The sequence below is a fragment of the Cibotium barometz genome, chromosome 27 (genome assembly GCF_041138505.1).
Source record: "Cibotium barometz isolate CiBa-2024 chromosome 27, ASM4113850v1, whole genome shotgun sequence".
NCBI classification, from domain to species: Eukaryota; Viridiplantae; Streptophyta; class Polypodiopsida; order Cyatheales; family Cibotiaceae; genus Cibotium; species Cibotium barometz.
In genome coordinates this window covers 44,253,051-44,278,487 of record NC_141072.1, presented here as the reverse complement: position 1 = coordinate 44,278,487, position 25,437 = coordinate 44,253,051, and the positions used below count along the sequence as shown (strand labels likewise).

The 25,437-nt window shown below is 37.2% G+C and overlaps 1 protein-coding gene across 3 annotated transcripts in view; it reads left to right on the top strand.

Annotated features, from left to right (window-relative positions):
* LOC147623425 (MADS-box transcription factor 23-like) overlaps positions 1–25,437 on the top strand; it is a 58,399-nt gene that overhangs the window by 32,343 nt on the left and 619 nt on the right. For all 3 annotated transcript variants that reach the window (XM_086821869.1, XM_086821867.1, XM_086821868.1), the window contains exons 3-6: positions 601–688; positions 24,198–24,259; positions 24,643–24,742; positions 24,958–24,999. In XM_086821869.1, coding sequence (XP_086677995.1) covers positions 601–688; positions 24,198–24,259; positions 24,643–24,742; positions 24,958–24,999 — 292 coding nt within the window. The remainder of the gene's footprint in view (positions 1–600; positions 689–24,197; positions 24,260–24,642; positions 24,743–24,957; positions 25,000–25,437) is intronic.

The following is a 25,437-nucleotide window of genomic DNA, read 5'->3' as shown; positions in this document are numbered from 1 at the left end:
ACTCTCTCTAGTTGAGATATTATGGTAAATCCTCTTACAAGGGAGCGTAGATGGACAACATCATGGAGAAAATTAAGGAATTGAAATTGATCCCAAGATAAACATATAAGGAGACATTCACATATTTGTAGAAAAGTTAGACTCTTGTGCTAGAGGTCTTGAGTCTATTCCTTCTTGCTTGAGTAGATGGACACTCGTCCTTTAGTAGTTGATAATGGTCTCTTCCATGCTAGTGATGGGTTAAGTGAGAAATGAATCATCCTTAACTACATAGAAAGAACTATACATAGGGAAACAAACATATGATGAGAGAATCTCAACAAGATCACCTTTATACATGGAGGACTATTTGGATGCAACTTGATGAGAAGTGTTAAAAAAAGTGAAAAAATTATCTTGGAACTAGCAAGTTCTTGCAAAAATTTTGAAGTTCATGAAGAGTTATTTTCATTACCTCTATTGAAATTGATATAGAAACTATGTCACTGGCATAGTAGAGGATAGGTATCACTATCTAATCTTGTTATGAGCTTATGCCTCCTAGTTTAGCAATGGAGAGAGAGAGAGAGAGATTAACTCATGTCTTTATTTTTGTACTAGCATGAGGAGGGTTCTTGAGAGATATCAAAGATGCTCATCAAGCTCATTACAAAGTGGTGCAAATGCAAATACAACACAAGATCTAGAGGTATTCTTAATGGTTAATTTATAATGATTGGAATTATATATAAGTAAAACTTTAATTTAAGTTACAAAGTTGAATAACTTAGTAAGTGAAAAGATACTAAGAAAACTTACACTATTGTGAATAAATAGAAAACATGTGAAAGGTTGTAGGAAATGATAGTGTACTTTTAAAAAAGCATCTATGCTATTTATGCTATGCTTACCAAAATGTTATTCTTTTGCGTTTTTGTATCTGTATCTGTAAGATATCCGCGCATGATGTCGTCATCAAGGATAGGGAGGCGTTGTGAGGTGATGAGCGGCAATAAGTCTTTGTCTCTATAACTAATCTTTGGTCTCTCAACCTTTAAAATATACTCACGAAGCACTAAATGACTCTTTACTAAGCTCCAATCATAATCATGATAATCCCACTCCCAAAAAAGCTTGCAAAGCATAAAGCTCTGGTAGTATCATATTATCCACAACTTGTAAAAGCAAGAACACCAAAGATACTTCAACTTGATTAGTTCATCGAGGAACCAAAATATGGGAAGACAAAATAGAACTTGGCCTCTACCACATCCAAATCATTGAGAACATCTAGCTCAAGGCACTCAGAAGTCTTACATCTATCCTCTGATTCTATATTCATATAGTTGGACACCTAATCATACTCAATCTAAATCAGCTAACTCACCAAATTTTTCTCTTGGGTCAGATCTGACTCTCAACAACCTTGATCTTCAATGATAACACCTCAGTTGACGATCTTCAATAGCCAACACATTTTTGTTGAGCTTATAGCTTATTATTCTTTTGGATAAGTTAATGTAGAAGGTGCTCCATGAGTACATATCCATACTCATGAGCTCGAGGACATTTACACCAAAGTCTCATCATTGACAACTTTCTAGGTACATCTCTAGATGGGGGAGGGGCCATGGTGGGCGAAAGCCTCGTGAATGGTACAACCCATCGCCTAGAATTTTTCTTCAAATTGCAAACTTCTCCAAATAAAAACTTAAATATTCACAACACATTGATATCTAATCTTTAGTGAAGATATCTGTATTATTCTCGCAAGTTGATGTAATTCTTTCATGCCTTACCAAATAGTGGCTACTTCAACAAGCAGCAACTTAATAATAGTCCATTTGACTCATTTAATGTACTTCATGATGATTATCTTCTTCATAGAGTACTTAAATATACATAAAAGTATAAAAAACACATGGTAACAAGCATGCAAGAACAAGTCTTAATAACATTTGACAAGAATCTAACTACAAAAAGGAATATCATCGAAGGTCAAATTCTTCAAGTGATGAATGTCATTTCAATGAATCAGATGATGAACTAAGAATCACAATCTCATTCTAATGATGTTATCTAAGTTTCTATAGATCCTTTCTTCTTTTCTCTCCCATCATTAACATCTATTAGTTTTTCAACTAACACAAATCACATGTAATTCTACTTGTTATTGTCAAAACCAAAGTTAGCAAAATATATAACCTACATAAAAAATGCTCACAAAAAATATAAACATGCAATCACTGAAAAATCCCCATCCCATTTGGAGTTCTTGCTAATCTCTAGCGTTGTCATTTACTAACTAGCCTTTCTTATTGCTTCTGGAGGAACAAGGACCATTGAACATTACTCAACATTAAAAACCATCAACAATGCTTGGCAATCTCCTCACACAAAGGTCTTCCACAAGAACATGATTGGCATAAAAAAGGGGGGAATGTTAGTCCATTCCTAGGGTTAACAAAATCTACTACCATTATCTTACATAAAGAAGTGAAGGTAAATACACCAAAAGTTCATACATTCAAGATAGGAACCAATGTTGTCCAAATGAACAACTTGGATGGGTGTCCCTAATGGTTTGATGGAATACTTATGGCAGTTTCCACTTCAAGAGTACACATGTGGTAGTAAGTTAGGATGATGTACCAAGTGATTTACTTCATGGATATATTATGAGAGTAGTCATTGTAATAGCATTAGGTCTCTTATGCTCGACCAGCCACACTCTAAGTGTGTGAACACTTATGGACATGTCTATAAGTGTATCTTTTATAATACAAAACAGTCTCCCATTGTGCAATAGAGTCTTGGCTCTTGCTAATATCTCTCTAATACATGCTAGTGTGTGTGTGTGAGTGAAGGAAGGTGAGAGGAGGGACGAGCATACGTAGTGCAACACGATGGTTTGACAGCACTCACGGGAGGTGCAGTGGAATTGCTTCTCAAGGAGGTGTAGAGCTTGGAGACCTCAAGAGTTACGAGCTCAGCCAATGGACAGATCCTCTCGCGATCGTTGCGATTCTCAATTCTTCATAAAAGCTTGCAACATAAGCTCATGTGAACTTATAGCATGCTTCATACATGTCTTATGATATATCTTAACATGGGAATGGCTATGAATGGCATTTATAGCTTTTCAATAACATGTAGCAATACATGTATACATCTTAATGGCATAGGTTGAGCCATAGAAATCATCAATTGCAAAACAATGCCAAAATGGATCACAATTTGTAAATATTACTTTAGGGTTTTTCTAGTGCATTAATTGAAGATATATGGTTGCATATGGTTATCATTGAGGCATGTGAATGGCATGAGGAATTGACCAATTACATGAAATTAGGATTTTTGTTATGAAATCTTCATATGCTTTCAAAAGTGCCATGAAATGCTTCAAAATGTCTTGTAATAAGGTTTGTAACAAGAAGATTATCCATTCAATTTTCTCATGAAATCCTTGATTAGGTAGGTATATCTTGTTGTTTTTTTCATGATGAGTAAATGTACTGCTAATCACAATAATAATAGCTGCTTTATGCCTTATAACAAGAGAAAAAGACATTGGAAACAAGATATAATGATTGAAATGTTTAGGGCTTGGAAAAAATCACCCAAATGTAGGTGACACATTGTGGCGCAAAGGCTATGGAGAAACCAGCTATAGGCAACACCGTTTTTCTCCATAAAAGCTTGAAAAGCTTGCCAACATCATCTTGGTGCCTGTCCTTACTCTAATGATAAACAATCTTGCTATAAAACCACCATAGATTCACAACGTGAAGAGGCCTAAAAAGATGGGAAAGAAGTTGTGCAGGTTCACACCACATAAATCTTGTCCATCGTACACTCACTTTGGCCAAAACTTGTCTGACTCTCAAAAATTGGTCTAAATGGCTCAAATTTGGGAACAAATCATGTCTTAATGCCATGGCCAGCACTCAAGATCACCATTGTCTTGATTGTTATCATAAACTTGAGTGATTTTTTCATGTTTGTACTAAATTCTTTAAGAAAAATCTTGAAAATTTTAAGAAACTCAAGAAAGATCAATAAAATCAAGAAATCCAAGAATTCCTCAAATTTTCTTGGAACAAAGCGGAAGATGGATCAGAACTAAGATCTGATACCAATGATAGAAAGAAAAAACTATATTATCTTAAAATTAGTGTTGATTAGCTTAGATTAGGGAGATTAGCCTAAGTTTAGAGAGAAAAGAGAGTAATATCTTATATTTAATTGATTAGTCCCAATTATGGATTATTTTGGTATATACACATGACCATACTTTTTACACCATCATTAATATTATCTATGGGCATGGTATATGGGCATTGGGTCCATTAATTATATGAGACCACACTTTTTTACAATACCATTGAATGTACCAACATGGTTGCAAGGTAAGGTGCGAACTAAAACAAAACTGCCAATGTTGAAACTTAAAACTGGGATGAGAAAAATGTTATAACACATTAGACCAACAAGAATTCAAAGCTAAAGGTTGAATCCCAAAATTAAAAATAGAGACCCAACATAGATAAACAAGCCTCAAACCAACCAAAAGCTCAATCATAGAAAAAGGATCTAGAACCTTAGAAACAAAAAAAACCAAGGGCAAGAAAAAGGTAGAGGTCAAAACAAGCTCAAATGAGGATAGGAAAATCAAAAGGGTCTCACCAAAAGAACTCAAGTCAACTCTCAATGCAAGGAGATATCCATTGTTCGAAGAAACATCAAAACTTAAACAAGACACTAGGAGGCAAGTGCTTCATGGAGGGACACAATAAAAACTTCCTTCATATGCCATCACATGAAGAAACAAGGCAATAAAAGCACCCTTCCAACTAAATGAAGAAGAATTGATCTCACAATTGACTATTTTGAAAATGAAATGTAGAACAGCATGGTAAGAATGGTTCAATGGTGGACCGAGTCACTCGCCATTGAATCCTCCCTATTGACTTACACAAGAGAAAGAATACCACATGGAGGATTATCAAATTTCCTTTGAAAGTGAGCAAAATTTGCCAAATGAAACTCATCCAAGAGAGCTCATAGTGTTTTATGGAGGTAAAATAATGTCAGTCTTATTGTAATGATAAGGTAAAAGCAAAAGAAATCAAAAGCAGCTATGCAAATGAAACACAAATGTCAACAAAACCAATGGGATATGGTAAACAATTGATTGCATCTCTGTACACATTTAGTGTTTTGGATCAAGGTAACGACTTTCAAACTCTTCAATCAACCTTTCACAAATAAATGTAGACCTGAAAGTGCTCTAGGGAAATATGAGAGGAGGGCTAAAAATCAAATGAAGGAATCTGGAATTGAACGGACATGATTCACCAAAACATCTATGCTACCTCTTGACGATCCAATAAACATTTGGCTAGAATTCGTAGTAGGCAAAGATATTGAACAAAAAGAAAGCAATGATTAGTCTCAGTGCTACTCACAATACTGTTTCAAGAAGAATTTGGATATCTATAGGACAACCCACACTCACTCCTAGGCAAATGAATGTGCTATATGTTGAAGGTCAAGACCTCAAAGTTTGGGATTGTTTCTCATATACAATTCTTACTTGGGATAATTCCGTCGAATACGATTTTTAAGTTACCCTTGAAGAACTAGAAGAGGTTGTCCTTCGTGGTGATTGGTTGGTCAACACTTGGTACTCCATTGATGAAAGAAAGCAAACCATCTTCTTGAAAACCCTTGAAAAATGCTTCAGATTCCTCCTATGCAAGAAGCTCTTACTTGAAAGTGAGACTATAGAATCTGAATCTCTTGCGAGAGTTAAAATAGTTGGAAGATCAACAATTTGAAGCTTCAAAACATAAGACTCTAGAACTTGAATCATTCTAATGGATTCCCAAAATATAAATTGGCTTTGAAATGATCTTGGGAGTCAAAACTATCCAATCTCAAATTTATCCTTACAAACAAAACAATCTCGTGGCATATGAGCTATGTCATTGTATAGGCGAGCCATGCTTGTAGGCTTATGAATAGATTCCATGGATTAGTAGGCAAAGGGTGCCATGTCTAGGATATTTTAAATGCACACTTTACGTGAAGTCTAACCACTTTAAATGTAATATTTCTAACCACTTTAAATGTAATATTTGTCTTAGACTTTGTGTTGGAAGCAAATTTTAACCTAGGAGGGAATCGGGCTATCTCGGTGCAAGATGTACAGAACTTCATTAGCCAGGTGTGTGCCATGAAGAAGTCCAACAAAGAAGTGGTGGTGCCATTCTATGACAAGAATGAAATAACACTCAATGTTGTTCATCACCTTTTTTGAAAACGATTAGTCTCTACATCAGAAATCACTCTTGATGAAGACCCACCTTCTTCATCAAATATCCTTTGTGATTAACTCTCTAAATGAGATATAGATTACTCATGCTTGGCATATAGTTGGGTGTGTCGAGCCTTGTTAACCATAAAATGGATCAACATTCCTCCCTTCCTAATGTTGATCACGTCCTTATGGTCAGATTGAAGACTTTGGCGAGGGGTAGATGGGTGCTTGGTGTTGATAAGTAAATATTGCATGTCATTGATTATCCAAAGAAATTAAAAAGCTAGTTAGTAAATGAAAATGTTAATAGATGGGATCCTCACTTGGGTGGAGGCCATTACGTGTTTGTTTTTTTTTTTGCAATCACGTGCAAAGTTACAACCCCGGGGGATTCACAAGCCATATCTTATAGTATCATTTCAAAGCCAATTTGGAAGGGCAGTTTTTGGAAGGGGGGACTTAGGCTTATAAGTAAGGGGTGAGTGGATTTATGGTAGCAGGGGGAGAGACAAAGGCTTAGGGGAGAATGAAAGTACGTGTTTTGTTTCTTTTTGTAGTTTACAATATGTGATCTAGTGGTGTAGTTTGAAAACTTGATTAGTTTACTACTCTTTTAAGCTAACCACACATGGAACAAGAAGATGCTATTAATCAAAGAGGAGCTTGCACTCTCTAGATGCTGATATAGGCAAAGTCAAGAAATTTTATAATTAAATAGTGGAAGTATAGCAAAAGAGTAGGCAGCAATAACACAAAAAATCCAAACCAAAGAAATTATCAATATTCTCTAGCATCAAAGGAGAGTTTTCTTAAAACAGCAAGGTGGGTCAGTCATATAAGCATGTGTAAACTAAAACTATCGCTTATTGAATCGCTAATGGCACAAAAGCAAAAGACCCACCAGTCAACACACAATAGGAACCTACACCAAAGAGGGAGAGAGTAAAAGGGGAGCCTACTAGAAACCAAGGTAACTATAGTAGATGCTACTAGCCTAGGTGGCCATATAATGTTTTTATAGCAAAACTAGAAGCACATGTTGCTTGAAAGGTATATAATGCAGAGGCTTGAAAATATCACTCCTTAAGAAGTGGGTGAGGCTTCCTCTCCAAGACTATATGGCCGCTAGCACCTGATCTAGGCTCCTTAATGAGGATTAGCCTTGAGGGTTCCCCCATGTTGGAACAAGGGGGTCTCGGTTTGAGTATCCCCAAACCTCCTAAACCCTTAGCACGAAAACCTAGGAATGTCACACAACATCAATATTTTGAGTAGGAAGAGGGCTCTTCTTCCCAAGAGCTTCCATCATCACAGGGTATGCAAGGAGCCTAGGGCGTCCCATGCGAAGAGCACAGAGGTTTCCTGATGGACATCCACCATGTAGAACAAGCATTGCATGAGTAAGACGTGGCACCCATGTCCTTCTCAGGTTTAGATAAGATCTTGTTTGGTCGTCTCCAACCTTGTTGAGAACAATGTGGTCCACGGACTTTTCTTCCCTTGTCCCAAAGCCTTCTTCAACCGGTGTGGGTGGAGCTACCCAATCTACACTTACAACTTTGTCCTCTTTTGAAACTTATAGTTAACCCGCCAGTAGGTAGATTACAAGGTACAAGACCCTTGGATCTCTCAATCCACATTGGCACCCTCAGGTTCTTATAATATTCCATTGACCAGCCCTTGGTCTACAAGAACCTTCAAATACATGCTTTCACTATGTAGCAAGGACCATTTTATAAAAAATTATCCTATCAAGTTTTCTCCCCAACCTTATCCTAAATAAGAGGAATATAAGCATAATATAGTAGTTGACAACCATGAATTTCAAGCTGTAGGCAGGAGAAATAAGTGTCGGAATAAAAGTTGGATCCCAAAGGCTAACCTCAAGATGAAACAGAATAATATACTTACTCCTCTTTTGATGGATATAGGAAAACCCTCTCAACCAGGGTATGAGATTCCTAAAGAAGATAAGGACTATGCCACCCCAAGTACACAAATATAAGCCAAACTAGGAGGGTTTGATCAAAATGTGGATGATATGGACTTTTGAGAGAATATTCTAGAGGATCAACTTCTCCTCTTGTAGGCAAAAGAGGAGATTATCCCCGGGGAAATCTTGAAGAGTGTCTCCTTGGCCCCACTAGAAAACGAGAAATTAGGAATGGTAACTTGATGGAATTAGGATCCTTTAGGAGGAGACAGTCTTAGGTTGGGGGTATGCAATCCCCAGCACCTAATGGGAAAAGTTCTCAGTCCTACGGAAAACCATCCTAAAAAATCCCTAATGTGAAAGAACTTTATAGCATTTTCCTTTAATACAAAAGGTTTAACTGATGATCTAAGACCTCGAATTATTAAAGATGACTCTAGCACATACCCCTTAGAAATTCATTTAAATGTCTCCAAGAGATCAAAGTGAATGGTAAAGCTTTGCAAAGAAATCTTTACATAATATCAAATAACTATAAATGGTTTATTACCAACCATCCTCAAGGCAATGGGAGAATTGACCTGGGAATGGATGTAAACTTGGTTCCTTTCACTAAGAGTGTACAAATTGATCCTCTCCATATATGGATTGTAGTGCATGTGGACATGGGTGAGGATTCATTCACAGATGGATTGCAGTGCATGTGGACATACGTGAGCATGCATACACAATGGTGTCTCTCTGTGCTTCTAGTCCCATGGGATTTAGGCCTGGCTTATGGTCTTAACTTATGAGAATCGACTCCCAATCATTATTCTAGGAGAATTTAATATGGTACAGTCTCATCTTGATAGATACATAAAATGAGGATAGACAATCAGAGGTCTAGAAAAAGAACGAATAATGTAAGATTTTTCATGCACTGCAAGATGTAGCCACTTCTAATCAATTTACATGGAGCAAAGGGAGGTATGACATGTTGACAAGAAAGGCACCACTAGACAGATGCTACATTTTAGATGTTCTTATCCAAAAAATTTTGAAGTCTAATGTTTAAGTCTTGAAGACTATTGCTCTATCATATCATTATTCAATCCTTCTTACCCTCAAAGATTCCTACCAAAAAATTAAATCAGGATGGAACCACACTGACCCCAAACTTTGTAAGATGCGAGCAATCCGGCAAGGAGTAACCAAAATTTGGGAGGCCTCCTTCTCCTCTTTTTGAGCTCCTACTAGATCTTGGACTAGAGCAATAAGAGATACCCAGAACTTCATAGTGTCAATCAAAAAAGAGGTTACCAAGTGTTAAAACCCTAAGATCTCTCTAAATAATTGTTATGCATAAACATGCATAAATCAGGCATAAAATCATCCATCCGACCACCTCTGAGTCCAACGGCGGATGCACATATAAAATATAATGAAATACATCATATCTCTACCTTGATGTCCCATACCATCAATGCCAACTAAAAGGCGTTCACACGGGCAAGAGGAAAATAGAAGAGAAATTCAGATTTGAGAGGCGAAGAGGGTCCCATACACACGGGAGAGCATTTCATGCATCAACATGCTACTCTCTACTACATTCCAGCGAAAAATTTACAAAAATTTGATCACATATCTATAAAAAAACTCATAAAAATGTATTAAAAAAATATATATTTTAACCATAAAAAAGCTCAATTTAAAAAAAAATATTTTTTAAACTAAAATTCTAGAAATTTAGATAATCCATTCTACCAAAAATATCCATTATAAAATATGTGGTATTTTTGTAAAAATTTTCATTAATGCTTATTTTAAACCATAAAAAATAGAAAGAAATAGCATCAACCTCATGGAATTTTCTCGTAACGTCGAATCGTCCATTGAATAGTAGTAACACGTGTTTCAATTGTCATATCGACGATCCACCAACAAAATAACATTTTTATTAGTAAATATTAAAATTTATTTTAAAAAAATATCAAAAATTATAATAAAAAAAATAACTTTTATGCATAAGCATATATAAATCAGGCATAAACGCATCCACTCGACCATCCCCGAGCCCCAAGGGATGCACACATGAAATATATTGAAATACATCATACCTCTACCTTGATGTCCCATACCATCAAGAAGTATACCTCCAATCCAATAGCATGAAGCTATAGTGTGAAATGGTAGGTGAGTAGATATGATCCTCTACACAAGAGGATAACATAACCAAGCCTCAAGCCCTCAAGCCTCCCTTGAGTGTGTCCCATGCCCCTATTATATAGGAGGGCCCTCAAGTGACTCGACCCTCCATTTCTCATGTGTGACCCTTGGATGCCTGACCCTAACCTTAAACCTTAAGGTTAGTCCTAACCCATGCTCCACTAGAGCTTGTTCCCATGCTTCCATGCTCACAAGATTAATGTGGGTTAGCCTCCTAGTATATGCACACATAATGTGCATATAACACTAAGGTTTCAGATCATAGAAGTATTAGGAAATACAACCAACATAAAGAGCTAGAAATTAGAGCGTCCTCCTCATAAGATGGTCTGAGCCAAGAAATCAACATGAACATAATCAGAAAGTACTTCTCAAATATCTTTGGTAATCTTACAAATATGAGTGAGAAGGAGGAGAGAGCATGTAAGATTATCTTATCATGCAAGTAAAAAACCGTTCCCAAATCCTTGGCATGCAGCTCTGGAATTTGATGTAGCGGAGGGTGAAATATCAAATGCCATTGATTGCTTGAAAAATGGAATAAGCCCTGGGATAGACAGTTTACCAGTATAATTTTTTAAACAATTTAAAGAGGGTGAAATATCAGATGCCAATGATTTCTTGAAAAATGAAAAAAACCTTAGGATAGATTGTTTACACCACCAGTAGAATTATTTATACAGTTTAAAGAACTTTTGATCACTCCTCTCCTACAAGTTTGGAAAGAAATCCTAGACTATAACTCATTACTTATATCTTTGCATGAACATATTATCAAACTGACCTATTAAGAAATTGCAGATTATGTGGAAACAAATTTTGCTGAGGACTTTTATTTCATATCTGACATGGGATCGGGAGGTTGGGGGGATGTTAACCTATGGGTTCACACCTAGGCCAACCTTGAGCTTCACTACAATGAGGCAGGGCCATTATCCACGCTTTCTTCGATGCTTTAGAACTAAGCTTAAAATCCTTGAAACGTCGAAATACGCGTGTTGAAAAAAGCGTCAAAATGGAAACATCGAAATAAGCGTCGATATATGTGTCAAAACAAGCGTCGATATAATTATGTTTTTCACGCTTTTTTGACGTCCTTTTCGACACTGATTTTGATTGACATTTCGACACCTATTTCGACAGATGCAGGAAACTTTTGATGCTTTTTTCAACAGTTATTTTGACGCGTGCAGATATTAATTTTGTTTGGCATAATGGTGCATCCAGCTGTAGTCTTGTACCATGATGCACCATTATGTCAAACTTATAGAGTACCAAAGGTGACTATACGCTATGTGAAGAAGAAGTGAATTTGTTGAAAAAGTTAGAGTGCCATAACGTTTTCGACATTACAAAGTAGGTACACAATTCACACAAGTGCAAACAATGGCAAAATTATATTGCAAGATGTGAAATTTACATATCAAGCTCTGACGAGTTAAGCCAAAATTGTATAAAGTAGTTGCATAAAATTAATTACATACAAGCTCTACAAGCTATACTCGATGACCAAAATTGCATAAAGTAGTTGTATACAAGCTATACAAGCTCAAACAAAGATGTGAGTTGACCAAAATATGTATGTACAAGAGGAAAGACATGGGCAAGGCCTCACTCAAGGTCATACATTAGTCCCTGTGAAAACCATACAAGATGCGTTTTTAAAAAAAATACGAAACAACGATCTAACATGACATGGCAAAGCAAGTATACAAATCATAAGGTTAAGGCTTGCGTCCCCAATTGAGGTTGGTGCCTTCTCGCTCAAGCTTCTCCAAAAGAAAGTACATGTTATGGCAGCGAGCAATGTGCTCTTCTCCCATTGTCAGCCGACCAACCACACTAGCACTAGATAAGGAAGGACGCTCATGTGGGAGCGTAGATCCATCCGTGCCTCCACTTGGACCACAACCGTCTTCGCCTCACCTCCACTACTCGAGCATTGTCCTGCAAGTGGACGAGTGACGTGAGGGTGGGGTTCTGGGCGGCTCTTTGTGGGGTTTCTATAGGTGAACTAGGGTTAGCAGTGGTGGTGCCCGCTCGATGGTGCAGTCGAAGTGCCCGCCCCTCTCCCAAAATATTGTTGTGCCATCGCTCTTTGCTCGGGTGTGGCTTGTGCTAAAAAAATCCATAAACTGGTCAGGTGACATGGCATATGGAGAGAAGGATGGAGAGTAAGACGGTGTCTTATCTGGAGTGCAAGACATGTTTCTACACACATAACAAAGGCCACATAGACAGTTTAATAAGAACATACACATGAATAAGAGCACACATCTCACAACACACAACACATGCACATGCAACCAAGAAGAGAGAGGAGGGAAGGCAAAGGAGGAGGCAAATCTCCTTGAATGGTAAGGAGGTGGAGAAGAGCTTGGGAGAGAGAGATAAACTTCCAAAACATAGAATAAAAAAAAATAAAAACATTCATTATCCCTCAACACACACACACACACACACACACACACACATACACACACACCTCACAACCAAGAGGAGAGGGGAGGGAGGGCAAAGAAGTAGGCATACCTGCTTGGAAGGTAAGGAGGTGGAGAAGAGTTTGGGAGAGAGAGAACCTGGAAAACAAAGAACAAAACAAAAAACAAAAAACAAAAACATTCATTGTCCTTCAACACATACACACACATCTCACAACCAAGAGGAGAGGAGAGGGCAGGGGAGGGAAAGGAGGGCAAAGAAAGAGGCGAACCTTCTTGGAATGTAAGGAGGTAGAGAAGAGCTTGGGAGAGAAAGAACCTGCAAAGTAAAGAAGAAAACACAAAAACAAGAAAATAACCCTTAATTACACACAAATAGACATTTTATATAACACGTACATGTAACCAAGAGGAGAGGGGAGTGAGGAAAAAAGAGTCATAGCTAGTGAGGAAGCAAAACACACGTGTGCGAACAAAAACGTAAAAAACAGAGAGGTTCTATTTTACTATAAAAACCTGTACCGTCGGTATATGCGTTGAAATAACCATGGAAAAAAGCATTGAAATCAGGGTGGAAAAAAGCTTGGAAAAGTCCGTGGGGTGGAAAAGTCCATGGAAATAAACGTCGAAAAAATAAATTTTCCACGTCCTTTTCGACGGATATTTTGATGACCTTTTCGACGCTTATTCTGGCGATCGCTACTTTTCATTCAAAATCAAAATCTTTCCAGATCTTGTGCACCACGACATTTCAAATTACCTATCATCGACTACCGCCCTCCACAAATACTTAAGGGAGGATTCCCCTCCAAAAATAAGCATTCATTCCCATTGTAAAGCAATATGGAGACCATGGACGATGCCACACCCTCAAATTTTGTTGATTTAGAGGAAAAGACACTTTGTCCATGTACTCACTTCAAATACCAAGTGGCTCGACGTCAACGAATTTGCAATCATAAAAAAAATGAAAAATATTTCCAGTGGAGTAATTGGAACATCTAATTAGTGGTAATGCATGCTTCAACAATGACGAACCAGTGGAGATCCAGCCTAAACGATGGAGACCAACAAGAGTAGCCACAAAGGAGGTGATCCAACAACCAGAGGAACTTGAGGCAGATTGGGAGCAAATGCTAGTACATGACATGGATGAGTTGATAAATGCCTTACATGATGGAACAAAAGATCGAGGTTTGGAACACAAAGAAGTAGAAGAAAACACACAACGTGTGGAATACGCTTCCCAAGAAGGAAAATAGCTATGCAAGCTTGCTCGTCTTCCACTATATTGTGGAGCACATGTGTCTATTTTATGCGCTTGCCTATCCATATTCAACTTGCAATCGATTTTTGGATGGTTTGATTACGAGCGTATCAAAATTTTTTGTGTAAGTAATGATATCATATGCAATTAGTGAGTTATGTACCTTTATGTGTATTTTCTTAGCATTACTATTTTATGTAACAGCTTATTGAAACATCAAATATTACTAGAAGATAATGAGATGTCAGTGGACCGTAGTCGAGCAAAAGCAATGTTGCACTCGATTCGCATGGACTACAACACATACTATGCTTGTCCAAATGATTGTATTATTTATCGACAAGAATATAACAACGCAGTACAATGTCTGCATTGTGGTACATCGAGATATAGACAATATGTGCAAGGAGAAAGGGTACCAACAAAAGTTCTACGACACTTTCCCATCATCCCTCGGATTAAAACAATGTTCAAGTGCAAATCGGCCATTGCAAGATTGATAACTTGGCACCGTAACACTAGGTCCACGGATGGTGTTATACGTGTGCCTGCATTTTCCTCTACATGGAAGCACATTGAAGAGAAGTCGGTAGACTTTCACGAGGAGGCACACCATATTCGACTCGGACTAATGATGGATGAAGTGAATCCATTTGGTCTACGAAGTTCATTCATGCAGTACATGGCATGTTTTCTAGTTAATTATAATCTTCCACCATGGCTAGCGATAAGAAAATGACATCTTTTATTGTCTTTGATAGTTCCCTGAAAGTACGAGGTGAAGAATATGGATGTGTATTTAGCCCCTTTAGTTGAGGAGCTTCGTGTTCTATGGGAGGACATTGAAGTTCATGATATTTCCAAGAGGTTTGGACGTGCGCTAGCATTGAGAGGAATACTTATGTGGACTATGCATGATTGGCTTGGCTATGGAGAGTGCTCAGGTAATATTGTAGCTTATTAACATATTATGTTAAGTCATGATTGTCATCCAAACTTACTTGCTACAATCTTTTTTGCTATTGTACAAGGCTTTTAGTGTCAGGGTATAATGGATGTCCATTATGTGGGTCGCAACTTGAGGCTCGATACTCAAAGTCTATGAAGAAGATAATATACGAGGGCCATAAGAAGTATCTCCCAGTGGACCATCCTTTACGTGAGGGATTTCTAGGGAGGTCTCCATGCATATGGAAGAGCAATGATTGGAGGACCTTATGGGAGTTGGATCCAACCTGTATGCCTCCAAGAATAAGACGTCTATCCATTTTCCATCAACTTCCATATTGGAATGACCTCCTAGTGAACCATCTTCTTGACCCAATGCACATTTTCAAGAATATAGTCAAGGTGCTTTGGAAAACCATCACAAGAGCAAAGGAGAGCAAGGCACAAAGAGATGATTTACAAGAGGTTCAATGCATGCACCACTTATGGGTCCAAAATAGAGTAGATGGAAAGGTGAAGCTACCAAAAGCACCTTGGGTCATGACAAAGGATGAGCAACGTGCCAACGGCATGTAAAGAAGTGCATTAGTGAGTTTCGTACCCCTATAGGATGGATGCATTGCTTGAAGGGAGCATTTACAAAGAACGATGAGCTTAGTGGCTTGAAGAGTCTTGATTAGCACAAATTCTTCCAATTTGTGCTTCCTATAGCCATCAAGGATTGCCTCAACGATGACATTAGAGCAACAATTTACAATATTGGTGTAGTGGTGCATTGGATATCAAGGAAAAAGATTAGTAGAGACACATTGGAAGCAACATAGTTAAACTTCATCGAGGCTATTACAATGGTTGAGAAATACTTTCCAACAAGTATTTTAACCATTCAATTGCACTTGCTAGTTCATGTGGTTGATGAAGTTGCTGTGGATAGGGTTGTCCATAGCCGATGGATGTTTTTTTTGGAGAGCTTTATGAAGATACTTAAAAGATTTGTTCATCAAAGAGCTCGTCTTGAAGGTAGTATGGTAGCGGGATGGCTTGTTCAAAAATCACTTGTATATATAACTGAGTTTCTGAGTATGTCTCATCCCGATATACCAAGATTATGGACACAAGAAGAAGATGATCGACTAGTTGGGGAAGAGCCACAAGGGAAAGGCCTTGTGGAGAACAATGGATGTAGCATTGCGTGAAAAGATCAATAAATTTTGCATCTTAAAATCACATTGTATGGAGAAATGGATTAAGAGATACAACTTGGTGAAGACTGAAAGGGACCAAGTTCGTTTGAGTTTTAGGAGCCGAACAACCCGTACACTACCGTACCCAACAGAACTTACACTTCTAGACTTTCCTTCTAATAAATGGCTTGAGCAAACCATACTACAAGCTAAACGTAATGGTGAATCAATAAGTGATAAGGAGGAGAAGTTTGCATATGGTTGTGATTTCCATGTATGTGTGTTAGAGATATCAACGCATTGTCTTTTATGTTGTGCTTTCGTGAACTTGTACAATAAAAGTACTTATTTCTTGTGCTTGTAGTATCGTAAGTTTAGGGAAATTTGGTCATGTGGATGTCACTTTTGAGTAGAAGGAATAGATAAAAAACAACATTTGATTGTGGTGTGAAGGCTAATTTCATGCAAGAAAGTCGTTCAAGTGCAAGTGATGGTAATACTGAAGTAGGCATGCTAGATTATTGTGGAATAATCCAAGGTATTATCAAGGTTGGATTCAAAAAGCTTGATTTGTTGATTTTTGATGTAAAATGGTTCAAGTTGGTAACTCAAGGGACGCAAGTAACTATACGCAAAGACAAGTGTGGATTTCTTTAAGTAGACCGCACAAAGATATGGACTAACCAAAGCGACACATTTGTGCTACCAGAACACTGTGAGCAAGTCATCTTTGTGGAAGACCCGACAGATCATAAATGGTTGTTTGTAATTCATATAAATCCACGTGGAAAACAAATATTTGAAGAGGTGAAAATAGCAATTAATTGTTTGCCAAATGTTGAGGAACTCTCCTCAAATCATGTGATGGTTAAGCATACACCACTAGCATCTATTGAACAATAATAAGAACAAGAAGAAGACATACCAGTTGAGGAAGTAGGTGAGGATCACACGGGATTAGGATCGGATGAAGGTGTGCTCATTGAGCAAATACATCTTGAATGAGAAACAGACACTAGAGATCATCCAGAAGGAGAGATTCAAGCTGAGTATGATCATGATGCATCAACAATTCTCATGCTAGAGCTAGAAGAGGTTGACGACATGGATGAATTACCTTCTAATACTATGATCATCCAGAAGAAGAAGAGATTCAAGCTGAGTATGATCATGATGCATCAATAACTGTCATGCTAGAGCTAGAAGAGGTTGACGACATGGATGAATTACCTTCTAATACTATAAGACAATCGGTTCCACCAATTAATTCACAACCGAATGATTCCTCAATTGACTCTTCATTTGTTTGAAGTGACAAAGGGTTTATGGAACATCGCCAACAATGATGGAGTATTTTTAAAAATGGATTTATTTAGAGCCATGGATCTCGCTGAGGATGAGCAAGTTGATGATGAACTTTAATTTCATTGTAAAATAGAGCACTTTCTTAATTGCACCTTAGTGATGAGGAGGAGGAGCTAGCACTTTTCTCCTTCAATGAGCATGATGGAAGTTATACCCTCCTCTCTCCATAGCCTCCTCCCCCCCCCACACACACGCTCTCTATCTTTATCTCTCTTTCTCTCGGATAATCTCTCTCTCTCTCTCTCTCTCTCTCTCTCTCTCTCTCTCGTAAACACATATGGTTGCAAAGATGTAAAAAGAGAAGGCTAAAACACACCCCAGGATGGGAATAGAAAATATTATATATATATATATATATTTTTAAATTCGACTGTTATTTTGACGCATATTTCGACTACTGTTTCCATGTGTATTTCGACATAAATTTCAATGTCTTTTTCCATGCATAGTTCAACGCACATATCGACGACCCGACGACCAGGCATGGAAACTAAGCGTCAAAAAAGAATGATTCTCTTGTAGTGCTTCATTATCCAGTCTAGGTGTACATACACATTGCGCACATTGTAGTATTTATTTGGTGCACATAGTCTTACATTATGGGGTTGATGGGCTTGTCCACTCTCATTGGTTGTATTTTGTGTGTCTCCTAGGCTTTCCATGTGGCATATGGGATAGCCTAGTCTTTTCTATAGATTAAGAGCCTTAGTGAGGGGGAATATTTTTTTAGCGAGCTTGGGGTTGCAAGCTTTGTGAAATTTTAGCGAACTTTTTTACACGTTTAGGTAAATTTTAGAGTAAAAGATTCACATTTAACCTATCAAATGTTCAGGTAAATGACTCACACTTAACAAGCATTTAACCAACCAAATCTAATTAAACTTTAAATATGCATGTTAGTTGAAATTAAAAGGGATAGCTCGTATATTTGTTTAGCCATCATGGTCCAATCATTTATATAATAGATTGGTCGAAACAATAATTATATATGTGAAATCAAGGTGGTTTCTTGTACCACAATATATAAACCTAAAAACATAAGTGCGCATGTCCAAAAAGCCTTGGGTGTCCATAAACATAAGCAAGCACGTCTCTCATCCTTGAGAAGATGAGTAGGATATATGGCCTCAAGTGTAGGTTCTAGTTTTGCTTAGAGCTTTAGAAATATCTAAGCTAAAATTGGTTGGTCAATGCATAAACATTATTTTCATTTTGATGTAGTCCAAAGCGTGCAAAAAACTTGAAATAGATATGCTTACAAGCAAGGTATGAGTTATTCCCCATAACTCTTTTTTGAGAAGCTGGGCATGTGCAGTCATCATATTGGACACCAGTTACTCTAGAACTTGTAGATTTGACATGAAAGATCACATTGTTCATGGGTTATATAATCGTCTCACCCATGGATAGTACACTGTCAATTCGCTTCCTTGTTCCATGTCACCATTTAGATCTTTGTTGCATAGATGAGGTGGCTCCAAAATCTTCTCTAATGCTTTTATAATTCTAGAGTCTTTTATCTATACTACTCTTATTACTCTCTAGTGTGCTGATGCTTCATTTTCAATGATGAATCCATAAAAATTTGCGAGAGAGAGAGAGAGAGAGAGAGAGAGAGAGAGAGAGAGAGAACATTTTCAACAAAGAGAATCCAACAAATATGGAGGAGAGATTCTTTGACATGCATCAAGAAATAGTTAAGGAACATTTGACTATTAAATATAATTCCAAAAGAAGGAAAACCATAAGTGACAGTAGTAGAGACACATTGGAAGCAACACGGTTAAATTTCATCGAGGCTGAGAAATACTTTCCAACAAGTATTTTAACCATTCAATTGCACTTGCTAGTTCATATGGTTGATGAAGTTGCTGTGGATGGGGTTGTCCATAGCTGATGGATGTTTTTTTTGGAGAGCTTTATGAAGATACTTAGAAGATTTGTTCATCAAAGAGCTCATCCTGAAGGTAGTATGGCAGTGGGATGGGTTGTTTAAGAATCACTTTATATATAATTGAGTTTGTTAGTGTGTTTGATCTCGATATACCAAGATTTGTACATCAAAGAGCTCGTCCTGAAGGTAGTATGGTAGTGGGATGGGTTGTTCAAGAATCACTTTATATATAACTGAGTTTGTTAGTGTGTTTGATCCCGATATACCAAGATTATGGACACAAGAAGAAGATGATCGACTAGTTAGGGAAGAGCCACAAGGGAAAGGCCTTGTGGGGAACAATGGATGTAGCATTGCATGAAAAGATCAATAAATTTTGCATCTTAAACTCACATTGTATGGAGAAATGGATTGAGGGATATAACTTGGTGAAGGTTGAAAGGGACCAAGTTCATTTGAGTTTTAGGAGTCGAACAATCCGTACACTACCGTACCCAACAGAACTTACACTTCTTCTAAACTTTCCTTCTAATAAATGGCTTGAGCAAACCATACTACAAGCTAAACATAATGGTGAATCAATAATTGATGAGGAGAAGTTTGTATATGGTTGTGATTTCCATGTATGTGTGTTAAAGATATCAACGCATTGTCTTTTATGTTGTGCTTTCGCGAACTTGTACAATAAAAGTACTTATTTATTGTGCTTGCAATATCGTAAGTTTAGGAAAATTTGGTCACGTGGATGTCACTTTCGCGACGAGTAGAAGGAATAGATAAAAAGAGAATAACATTTGATTGTGGTGTGAAGGCTAATTTCATGCAAGAAAGTCGTTCAAGTGCAAGTGATGGTAATACTGAAGTAGGCATGCTAGATTATTGTGGAACAATCCAAGGTATTATCAAGGTTGGATTCAAAAAGTTTGATATGTTGATTTTTGATGTAAAATGGTTCAAGTTAGTAACTCAAGGGGTGCAAGTAACTATACGCAAAGACAAGTGTAGATTTCTTTAAGTAGACCGCACAAAGATATGGACTAACCAAAGGGACACATTTGTGCTACCAGAACATTGTGAGCAAGTCATGTTTGTGAAAGACCCGACAGATCATAAATGGTTGTTTGTAATTCAAATAAATCCACGTGAAAAACAAATATTTAAAGAGGTGAAAATAGCAATTGACTGTTTGTCAAATGCTGAGGAACTCTCCTCAGATCATGTGATGGTTAAGCATACACCACTAGCACCTATTGAACAATAATAAGAGCAAGAAGAAGACATACTAGTTGAGGAAGTAGGTGAGGATCACACGGGATTAGGATCGGATGAAGGTGTACTCATTGAGCAAATACATCTTGAACGAGAAACAAACACTAGAGATCTTCTAGAAGAAGAAGAGATTCAAGCTGAGTATGATCATGATACATCAACAACTCTCATGCTAGAGGTAGAAAAGGTTGACGACATGGATGAATTAACTTCTAATACTATAAGACAATCGGTTTCACTAATTAATTCACAACCGAATGATTCCTCAATTGACTCTTCATTTGTTTGAAGTGGCAAAGGGTTTATGGAACAGCGCCAACAATGATGGAGTATTTCTAGAAATAGATTTATTTAGAGCCATGGATCTCACTGAGGATGAGCAAGTTGATGATGAACTTCAATTTCATTGTAAAATAGAGCACTTTCTTAATTGCACCTTAGTGATGAGGAGGAGGAGCTAGCATTTTTTCTTCTTCAAAGAGCATGATGGAAGTTATATCCTCCTCTCTCCCTCACCCACTCTCCCCTCCCCACACACACACACACACGCTCTCTCTCTCTCTCTCTCTCTCTCTCTCTCTCTCTCTCATAGACACATATGCTTGCAAAGAGGTAAAAAGAGAAGGCTAAAACATACCCCAGGATGGGAATAGAAAATATTATATATAAATTTATTTTTTTAAAATTCGATTGTTATTTCGACGTATATTTTGACTATTGTTTCCATGTGTATTTCGACATATATTTCAACGCCTTTTTCCATGCATATTTCAATGCACATATCGACGACGTGACTAGGCGTGAAAACTAAGCGTCAAAAAATAATGATTCTCTTGTAGTGCTTCATTATCCAGTCTAGGTGTACATACACATTACGCACATTGTAGTATTTATTTGGTGCACATAATCTTAGATTATGGGGTTGATGGGCTTGTCCACTCTCATTGGTTGTATTTTGTGTGAGTCTCCTAGGCTTTCCATGTGGCATATGGGATAGCCTAGTCTTTTCTATAGATTAAGAGCCTTAGTGAGGGGGAATATTTTTTTAGCGAGCTTGGGGTTGCAAGCTTTGTGAATTTTTAGCGAAGTTTTTTACACTTTTAGGTAAATTTTAGAGTAAAAGATTCACATTTAACCAATCAAATGTATAGGTAAATGACTCACACGTAACAAGCATTTAACCAACCAAATCTAGTTAAACTTTAAATATGCATGTTAGTTGAAATTAAAAGGGATAGCTCGTATATTTGTTTAGCCATCATGGTCCAATCATTTATATAATAGATTGGTCGAAACAATAATTACATATGTGAAATCAAGGTGGTTTCTTGTACCACAATATATAAACCTAAAAACATAAGTGCGCATGTCCAAAAAGCCTTGGGTGTCCATAAACATAAGCAAGCATGTCTCTCATCCTTGAGAAGATGAGTAGGATATATGGCCTCAAGGGTAGGTTCTAGTTTTGCTTAGAGCTTTAGAAATATCTAAGCTAAAATTGGTTGGTCAATGCATAAACATTGTTTTCATTTTGATGTAGCCCAAAGCGTGCAAAAAGCTTGAAATAGATATGCTTACAAGCAAGGTATGAGTTATTCCCCATAACTCTTTTTTGAAAAGCTGGGCATGTGCAGTAAGGCTTCTCCTTAATATGGACATCATATTGGACGAGTCTTTGATCTTGACGAGCTTCTTTATTAATCGACTTTTAACAAGGGTGTCGTCCTTTGTCTGGCATGTCCTCCACTTTTCACAAATGATTGAATTCTCTTATCTTGAACCTTTCTTTATGAATTATTTGTGTTGTAGTACTTCCCTTCCCATGAAAGAGACAGGACCTTTCTCACCCCCTCCATATAACTTCATGAGGATCTCCATTGTATACTGCTCTTATTGCTCTCTAGTGTGCTGATGCTTTATTTTCAATGATGAATCCATAAAAATTCGCAAGAGAGAGACTAGAGCTTGTAGATTTGACATGAAAGATCACATTCTTCATGGGTTATATAATCGTCTCACCCATGATAAAAAGATCCATGGATAGTACACTGCCAATTCTCTTCCTTGTCCCATGTCACCATTTAGATCTTCTTTGCATAGATGAGGTGGCTCCAAAATCTTCTCTAATGCTTTTATAATTCTAAGAGAGGAGAAGAGAGAACATTTTCAACAAAGAGAATCCAACAAATATGAAGGAGAGATTCTTTAACACGCATCAAGAAATAGTTAAGGAACATTTGACTATTAAATATACTTCCAAAAGAAGGAAAACCATAAGAGACAGTCGTAACGGGGACAAATCACGTGCAAAAAGCGCAGATCCCTTCAGGTCAGCAGGTCTGCAAAGCCCTAGCTTGTGTTATAGAGCAGCTTGTTCATTGCGCTACTCTGCATACAATCTTGACTCCATAGCCTGCCTGGCTCGAGAAGACTGCCTTTGAATAAATATAGAATTCCTACGCAGCAGCGTGGGTTGCCCAGAACCTGCCGCTTCGCTTCTTCCTTGCTAGAGAAGACCAGGGAGCTGCTGCCGCTAGAGGTGGCCACGCAGCGTGAACCTAGCCCGCCGCCCTCATTGGGTGCCACAGGGGGGGGGGGAGGCCACAGGGCGGGGGGGGGGGGGGCCAAGACCTGCTGTAAAACACAAGAGGGACTGTGCGTTGCAAGGGTGACAGATCTCTTGTCCCTTTTTCTTACCATGTAGCTAGTAAGAAGGTGTGAAGTCGGTGGCGCAAGCGGGAGGTTTGTGTGCTTCAGGGTTTGCATCTTGCTCATAGGAAGACGGGGAGAGTGTAACCATCCTTTCTTAAGGTTCCTTGCATGTGGAATGGTGAGAGCACTCTATGTGTGAGTGAGCCCTTCACCTTATCCTTGGCATTGTTCATGGTGCTGGAGAGAGGGTTGTGTCAAAGTATGTGCATATACACGTAAGTTTCGATTGTGTGGTTTATGGTTACTTTCTTGTTTATTCACTGCATCTAGACCATTGGAAAGATCGTCATGATTGTTGTCTTGTGAATGTGTTTCTAGGAGTTTTTGAAACATGCCATAACATATCGCTAACGTCGACCATTTTTCATGCCATGAAACCTACTAAGTACTTAGCTTCCATAGGCATTCCCCCAACCCAATACATATATTGATGGCAACAACTTGAGCTATGTAACCAAGTATATTGATATATTTTAATGGTTGGCTTGAGATTTTTTCTCGGACTTTAAAATGTTTTTTATTAGCATATACACTTATTGTTGTTGTTATTGTTATTGTTGTGTGTGCATATAAAAATCAACATGATCTTCATAATAGTATAGAATTATTTTCGAATAGATTTTGAATGCATTGTTGTCACTCTAATGAAACACTTATGTTTGCTTGGTTTTATAGTATTGGAGGCAAGAGGCTAGACGATGTAAGGAGAAGTTAACATACATGGAGGAAAGAAATAGGTACTAAGGTTTGATTGATGAATATTGTCTAAGTTTAAACCCGAATAACCAAATCCTTTACCTAATGTTTTTTTTTGGAAACTTAAATAGGCATGTAATAACTTTTATCTCGTTTCCATGTCTTCTATATCACATATTTTAACATATATATTACTTTCATCACTTCTATGTGCCTTATATATATTAAGGCTTTTATCATATAGTACTTCATTTCATATCTTCTCTTTCATTACTATCTTATCATGAAGCACTTCATTTCTTATCTTCTCTTTACTTACTATCTATTTATTTTATATATATCTCATGACTTCTATCATATAGTATTTTAATTCGTATCTTCGCTTACCTACTATCTTATCTTTACTTAATACCTTATCTTGTAGAAACATAATGGGAGAAAATCTTATGGGATTTGAAATCAAAGATTTACAAAAGCTTGAAGTGCAACTTCAAGATGGAGTAAGTCGTGTGAGAGCAAGAAAGGTACAAGTTGATGTCCTCTTACTCTCAAAAAATGATTAGAAGTTTACTTTTTAAAAATTATAAATTTTCATTTTTCTAAAATTTACCCTTGAGCATATGCATGCCACGAAGGTTTTGATTTTATAACTTATCTCTTTTTTTGAATTTTTCATGCATTGTATTTTTAATTGTGAAGTTAGGTTTCACTACCTGATTTTTGTTTTTTTTCCATTTAGGAGCATTTACTTTTACAAGAAAATGAGATATTGAGATCTAAGGTATTCTTCTCTTGACCTATGTAATCCACATTTCTACATATATGCATATATATCTACATATATTTACACATATGTAGATATATATATTTAAATATATATATATCTACATGCACGCATGCACACATGCACACATACATATGTATGTATGTATTTATGTATATACATATACACACACATACATATATATGTGTGTGCATATATATACACATACATATATATCTATCTATACATGCATATATATATATATATATATATATATATATATATATATACAAACACACACACACATATGTATTTAGATATACATATCCATACACATACATACATGTACACATACATATGTATGTATGTATATGCATACATACATACATGTCTAGATGGATTCTCTTTTCTTGATCAATCATTTTACATACTACAAAAAGCTTTATATTATCCCTT